Source organism: Gobio gobio (genome assembly GCF_949357685.1).
Source record: "Gobio gobio genome assembly, chromosome: 13".
Taxonomy (NCBI): Eukaryota; Metazoa; Chordata; class Actinopteri; order Cypriniformes; family Gobionidae; genus Gobio; species Gobio gobio.
Window position 1 is genome coordinate 37,144,937 of NC_137106.1, and position 8,040 is coordinate 37,152,976.

Sequence of the window (8,040 nt, forward strand, 5' to 3'; positions counted from 1 at the left end):
TCCCAGCTCTTCTCTTCAGCTCACCCCACTCATGTTCTATAGGGTTCAGGTCAGGGACTGGGATGGTCAGATGCTCAGTGACACATTTGAGCGTTGATTTTGATGTTTGTTTTGGATCGTTGTCCTGATGGAAGATCCAAACATGGCCCATTATAAGATTTCTAGCATCAAGTTTTTATTTTTTTATTTATTTTATCTGTTGGTATTTGCTAGAATACATGAGACCATGTATCTGAACAAGATGTCCAGGATCTCCAGCAAAAAAAGACCCACAAAATTAAAGATCCAGCAGTATATTTATCCGTCTGCATGGGGTAGTTTTTGCACCAAACCCATCTTGTGGTTTTCCTGCCAAAAAGCTCTTTTTATAGTTTCATCTGACCACAGAATCAGGTCCTGTTTATGCTGGAGTTTGCTTTTGAATGAGCGAGGAGGATTTTTCTTGAAACATATATATATTTATTATAACATCTTTAGTTGACTGGAACTTGTTAATTATTGTCCTGGTGGTGGAAATGGGGATTTTCAATGCTTTAGCTATTTATTTACTATTCTTTCTATTTTGTGAAGCTCAACAATGTTTTGCTGCACATCAGAACTATATTCTTTGGGTTTACTCATGGTGATGAACGATTAAACGAATTTGGCCTTTGTATTTCCTCATATTTATCCCTGTACCTCCTGTATAGTCATGGTTGGGCAATTACATGTTCCTATAGTCACCCAAGTGTGAATGTAAATATGAATGGGAATATACTTTAGGGATATTTTAATTTCTAGGGGTGCCAATAATTGTGGCCAACATGTTTTGGAGAAAAACATTCCCCTCCCAATTTCAATCGTTTTACCTCAATGAAACTTGAGACTTTTTCTTTTTTTTTTCTTTTTTTAAATGTAAGATTGAAGGAATAAACCATGCAGATTTATTTTTACAGCTGCCTTTGATCATATTTACCAAGGGTGCCAATAATTCTGACCATGACGGTATGCAAGCTTAGTTTTTAGACTGAATAAGAGCTGTTTTTCATTTTGTTTTCTGTCAACCAAGAACCAAAGTACCTGCAGATTGTCATTCATCTCAGGAGCAGATGGTCAGCTGGTTCATGCAGCTCAGAAGTACACAACCTTTGGACTGCATGCAGTCCCGGTCACTGGTGAAACATCTATAATATAGAGTTTGAGTCTGTACATTCAGAAGTCTGACCAAATTAATAGCAGAGGTTTAATACTTAGGGCTTAAAACAAACTCGATCTAGAGTTCTACATATTTTAACTGACATTGAATAATCAGTTGATTTAATTCCCTGACTATAGTTGAATCAAAGTTCTAACTCATTAACGTCCGAACAGCTGGATCTACTTGATGTCTGAAATCCTATTTGAACTATTCAGGTCACCTAATTTGAAACTAGGCCAAAAAAAACACGTATCTTAACTAGATGGAAAGAAGGAAACACCTGCTGAATGATCTGGCTTATCTCCAGTTCAGAGAGAGAGAGAGATGGAGAGAGGCTCAGAGAGAAGAGTGTGAAGACAGCCATCTGCTCCTCACATGTTGTGCTCGGACTGGTCTCATTTCATTTCAAGGACAACACAAGTCTCCATCTGTGAGGAAAAAAATGAGGCATCACTCAAATTCTGATAAAAGTGTTTCAGATTTTTGCTATTCTCATGCCCTATTTTCAAGGTGTGAGCATTTTGAAATGGAGTGTCTTGGGGGTTGAAGAGGGTGAAATTGTTTCAGCGTGAAATAGTTATTTAGTTCTGACATGTCTTGCCACAGGTGTCTTGCTTTACAAATAGAATCTAGTCAACCATTCATTTTGCTTTCAAGCGACATCTATGTTTTCTTACAGATCAGACGGATGACAAATTGTTTTTGTTCCTCATTTGTAAGTCACTTTGGATAAAAGCATCTGCTGAATTAATAAATATAAATGTTTGCTTGCAGCTGATGATTAAATATCCAAAAATTTAATTGACTACGTCTGGAAAAATTGACTGTAATTCCTCTTTCGGTTACGTCCACCAAATTAATTAGCAATTAATGCAAACATTGTTTTCAAGGACTAAAATGAATTTGTTGTTTATTAATTTATTTTTAATTATATTCAGACTCAACTTGTCGTTAACCCAGTCATCAGCCATTCACTTTAGGCATGTAGACATGGTCAAGATGATCGGATGAAGTTTAAATTGTTTAAAAGTTTAAAGTGAGCATCAGAATGGGGTAGAAGGGGGATTTTTAAAGGAGTAGTTCACTTTAAAATGAAAATTACCCCATGATTTACTCACCAGTATATTACTTTTTTCTTTCTTCTTCCTTTTGTTGTGCTCCTCAAACCATTCCTCAACAATTTTTTGCTTTGTGGCGGAGCATTATTCTGCTGAAAGAGGCCACAGCAACCAGGGAATACCGTTTCCATGAAAGGCTGTACATGGTCTGCAACAATGCTTAGGTAGTTGGTACGTGTCAAAGTAACATCCGTGGATGGCAGGACCCAAGGTTTCCCAGCAGAACATTGCCCAAAGCATCACACTGCCTCCACCGGCTTGCCTTCTTCCCATAGTGCATCCTGGTGCCATGTGTTCCCCAGGTAAGCGACGCACACGCACCCGGCCATCCACGTGATGCAAAAGAAAACGTGATTTATCAGACCAGGCCACCTTCTTCCACTTCGCATGGGCACTCTGCGGCTATGCAGCCCCATATAATCTTTCTATCAGAACCAGCATTAACTTCTTGAGCAATTTGAGGTACAGTAGCTCGTCTGTTTGATCGGACCACACGGGCCAGCCTTCCCTTCCCACTCCACGTGAGCCTTGGTCGCCCATGTCCCCGGTTCACCACTGTTCCTTCCTTGGACCACTTTTGATAGATACTGACCACTGCAGACCAGAAACACCCCATAAGAACTGCAGTTTTGGAGATGCTGCAATTTGGGCCTTGTCAAACTCGCTCAAATCCTTACACTTGTCAATTTTTCCTGTTTCTAACACATCAACTTCGAGGACGAAATTTGAGGAGTGCATAGAGAAAGTTTAGCTGTTTTAACCAAAGTTATATTTGGAATGTTTAATAAAAGTTTCATATACAGACATTCAGAGTTGCTTCAAAATGTAATATGGATCTGAATCCTGTTTTCCCCACTATAGTCCCTAGATAAGCATTCCATTTCGCTGCAGCTGGATTATTTTCTTGAGATTTGGATCCATCACTAGGTGGTGCCAGAAATAAACACCGATAAGCTTCCTCTTCACACTCACGGTTGCTTTGTTGTTATTTTAAGGCATTGTGCAGTATAAGAAGAGTATTTAAATAAACTTGCCTTGCCTATAAAAGACTATGGCAACAATCACAAAATATGCCCATATCAGGGTTCACTTTAATAACTCCAGATGAAAAATACTGAGCCTTTCATTTGTTCAGTGGACCTTTTGTAAAACCTCTTGCTTTGTCACAGGATGAACATGTTTTATTCAATTTTGGAGGGGAAATGCATGAAGACGAGCTATGAATTTTAAACAACTGTGGGAACGAAGCCACCTGTTTTCTTCACACTGTAAACACAGCATTTACTGCAGTCTGACTGCTCTGAAAAAAATAAACAAATGTCACACTGAAATTGCTAGTATATATTTCTCTAATAATTACAAAGCATTGCCTTCTTCCCATAGTGCACCCTGGTGCCATGTGTTCCCCAGGTGTGTGTCTGTAACACAATTAAGCATGCAATTTTCTTGTAAGACATACTCCATTAAATGTTTTTTTTTTAACTACAACTGAAAAAATAATGTTTTACAGTGTGTGTGTGTGACTGCATGGGCATAGGTTGGGTTTCTAATAAATATTATACTAAACATAAATATACACAATTCATTTCCACGGTGCTCTGAACAGTTACAGTGTTGAGAACAGGTTTGGAAATCTCCTTATTCTCAGATCAAAAATATATATTTTTATGTTAAAGGGTTAGTTCACCCAAAAATGAAAATAATGTAATTTATTATTCACCCTCATGTCGTTCCACACCCGTAAGACCTCCGTTCATCTTCGGAACACAAATGAAGATATTTTTGTTGAAATCTGAAGCTCAGTGAGGCCTCCATAGGGAGTAAAGCAATTTACACTCTCAAGATCCATTAATGTATTAAAAACATATTTAAATCAGTCCATGTGAGTACAGTCATTCAATATTAATATTATAAAGCGACGATAATATTTTTGGTGCGCCAAAAAAAACTAAATAACGACTTAAATAGTGATAACCCATTTCAAAACACTGATTCATGTAGATTCGAACTGTTGTGAATCAGCGAGTTAAATCATGATTCGGATCGCGTCAAACCGCCAAACTGCTGAAATCACGTGACTTTGGCGCCGTACCACTGATTGGACACACAGATTGGATACGCTCTGAAGCTTCATGAATCAGTATTTGAAATCGGTTATTACTATACTGTATAAGTCGTTAATTAGTTTTTTTGGCGCACCAAAAATATTCTTCACGCTTTATAATATTAATATTGAACCACTGTACTCACATGGACTGATTTAAATATGTTTTTAGTACATTAATGGATCTTGAGAGTGTAAATTGCTTTACTCCCTATGCAGGCCTTTCTGAGCTATCGGATTTCAACAAAAATATCTTCATTTGTGTTCCGAAGATGAACGGAGGTCTTACGGGTGTGGAATGGCATGAGGGTGAATAATAAATTACATTATTTTCTTTTTTGGGTGAACTAACCCTTTAAAAGTAGAGAACAAAAGTTCGTCCCAAATATACTAATAAATATTCAAGCAATCAGAGTGCTGTTTTGTCAACTTGGGCAACAGGAAAGACTGTTTGAATTGCTTTATTTGATAATGAAAGTGTCTGTTTTCTTAATCATTTTGTATTTATATGGACATTGAAAAGATCGAAGGTCAAAAACTATTTTATTTCTCAGACACGCTCTCAAGCACATTAGGACCCGATGGCGTCATGCTTCACGTGTGACGTCTGTGAATGTGATGCATGTGGAGTATCTGTCCATGGTGCTGAAACCGCCGCAGCGTCGGGATGCGCGTTCCGGAGTCGCGAAGCATCAATGCGCGCATCTTTTGAGCTCGTATTTCTGTACTTTATACCCAGAGCAGCCTCAAAACAGTGCCGGAATGCTGCCCAACGACACCTTCAAGAACCTGGAGGATGGTTTGTATCTGTTAAACTCCTCCAGCAACGAGACGCATAACGCGGATTCTCACGGCAGCAGCGCGATCTTCATCTCCTTCATCTATTCCGTGGTGTGTCTGGTGGGACTCTGTGGGAACTCGATGGTGATCTATGTGATCTTCAGGTATGCCAAGATGAAAACTGCGACGAACATCTACATTTTGAACTTGGCGATCGCGGACGAGTTACTCATGTTGAGTGTGCCCTTCTTAGTCACCTCTTCTTTACTTCATCACTGGCCCTTTGGCTCGCTCCTGTGTCGCTTGGTTTTAAGTGTCGATGCCATTAACATGTTCACCAGCATCTATTGTCTCACCGTGTTGAGTATCGATCGCTACATCTCCGTGGTGCATCCCATCAAAGCCGCCCGGTACCGGAGACCCACCATCGCCAAAATGGTCAACTTGGGGGTCTGGATGTTCTCCATCCTGGTCATCCTACCCATCATCATCTTCTCCACCACTGCCCCCAACTCTGACGGATCGGTGGCTTGCAACATGCAGATGCCCGAGCCCGAGCGTCAGTGGATGGCCGTGTTTGTGATCTACGCCTTTCTGATGGGCTTTCTCTTCCCTGTCATTGCCATATGCATGTGCTACATCCTCATCATAGTGAAGATGCGGGTGGTCGCGTTGAAAGCGGGCTGGCAGCAGCGCAAAAAGTCCGAGAGGAAGATCACGCTGATGGTGATGATGGTGGTGACAGTGTTTGTGATCTGCTGGATGCCTTTTCACATCGTGCAGCTGGTGAGCGTGTTCGTCCAGCAGCACAACGCCACTCTCAGTCAGCTGGCTGTGATTTTGGGATATGCCAACAGCTGTGCCAACCCGATCCTGTACGGATTCCTGTCGGACAACTTCAGACGCTCCTTCCAGAGGATTTTATGCCTCCGATGGTGGGATAACGCCACGGAGGAGCCCATAGATTACTATGCCACGGCTCTGAAGAGTCGAGGATACAGTGTGGATGACTTTCAGCCGGACAATCTGGAATCGGACAGCACGTACAGGAATGGAACCTGCACATCCAGAACTACAACTATGTAGGGACTCTGTAATTGCAGCCTACAACTTTTGTTATCTGTTGTCATCGCGGTACGTGTTTTTTTGTTGGAATGTATTGGTAAGACTTTATAATATAGCCTTTCTTTGATTGTTGACGTTATTAGATCATATAATGCTTAATTGGAAGTTAATGCGCGTTCAGCTAGTTTGCCTATGTATGAATGCGCACGAAAATTCTCTTAAACATTATATGCTGACTTGTTAAAGAAAGCCATTAGAAAGTGTGTCGATATGGAAAGAACGTGTGGCGTTCAGATTAAAAGAAAAAAAGGAATATCCACAGCCAAATATTTAAATGTTATTGGAATAAAACGGGGGAAAGACTTGCACTCTCAGTGTATTATGTGATAAAGCCTGTTTTGTGTTTTATGAAGGATACAGGAACAAAACAACGCAACAGTTTCCGGGTTTTCTGTTTTAGTTCTGTGCAATGAAATGAAACCAGAGCCGCTTCGCCTTGTCATGACACTCAGCCAAATTAAGTATGCAAATGTATGAAAGAAAGAAGACCAATCAAAATGCAGTATGCAAATATGTTCTGTCAGTGTTGATCAGTTGACGTCTTTGTTCTTTTTTTTGTTGTTGTTGTTAAATAAGTGTTAAGTTTACCCAAAAAAAGGAGTCTGCACTTTTTATATGCCACAGGTACATTGTAGAATTTCAATATTTCCAGTGAAAACATTGCGAGAAGGTTCTGAAGGTTCACTAAACCTAAATTTTATGTGTTTGACTGTAAGCCTGATCCGGACAGTGAAGATGAGTGAGATATCGAACCTGATCTAAAGCCTGTGAGAAACGTTTCCATTGATGTGCTTCTATGTTTGTGCCGCTGAAGGGAATATGTCTAATACAATCCTTAGTGTAATTCATTTCACCCACAATGTGTAGGCTATATTTATGCTTTTGAATTGAAAAATATTAACAACTCGCCGTCTATGTTTACACAAAAATGTGATATACTTAGACCTGTTTCACCTTTTCAAAAATCTGAATATAGCCTATTTTTGTTAAAGATGCACTCAATATTTTCTCAATATAATTCTCATTAAAAAATGTAAAAACATATTTTAAATGATTAAAAAATATTTTTGTGTGATGCTGCAACGGGCCACTGAATTGCCTTGAAACGTGAAGCATTATTTAATGTGTTAACTTAATTTCCTCTGAAACAGGAAGACAGGGCGGGACATATCGAACAGCTCCTCCCCTTTTTTAAATAGCCAATAACCGTTTCTCTTCCTAATCTCCATATCGCTTTAAAACACAGCATGCTGTGAAGAATTTGATACGTTTTGCGTTCTGGGCCTACTTGCGCAAATGATCCGCTCTGTGCTATTGTGTCTCTGGACCGGAGCAGACTGTGTGTGCGCTATGCGCTGCGGCGGTTTGCTTCATTCGACTTCATTCGCCCCAATGGAAAGCATATTTACCATAGACTAAAAAAATATCGACATAGTGTCTGTGACGTCACCTGTAGGTTTCTGAAGAGCACTTTTGAAGCCTAAAGTCGGCCTTGCCATCTTAGCACTGCATCACTCCCAGATAACAGAAAATGGGCACAGATGGGACGTGGTGGAGCTGAGGTGACGTGAAGACTACAGACAGCAGACAAACGCTAGTAGTGACAACACCTGGCACTCAAAGTGGCCACGCCCTTAACTTTAAGGCTGAAAGGGATAGTTCACCCAAAAATGAAAATTCTGTCATTAATTCCTCACCCTCATGTCGTTCCAAACCCGTAAGACCTTCGTTCATCT

At 40.1% G+C, this 8,040-nt stretch overlaps 1 protein-coding gene across 1 annotated transcript; it reads left to right on the forward strand.

Annotated features, from left to right (window-relative positions):
• Positions 1-5,161: 5,161 nt before the first annotated feature.
• Positions 5,162-6,265, forward strand: sstr1a (somatostatin receptor 1a; the record flags this gene model as incomplete). The annotated part of the gene is made up of 1 exon (XM_079832768.1): positions 5,162-6,265. The coding sequence occupies one exon, from the start codon at positions 5,162-5,164 to the stop codon at positions 6,263-6,265; it is 1,104 nt and encodes a 367-aa protein (XP_079688894.1).
• Between the last annotated feature and the right edge of the window lie 1,775 nt (positions 6,266-8,040).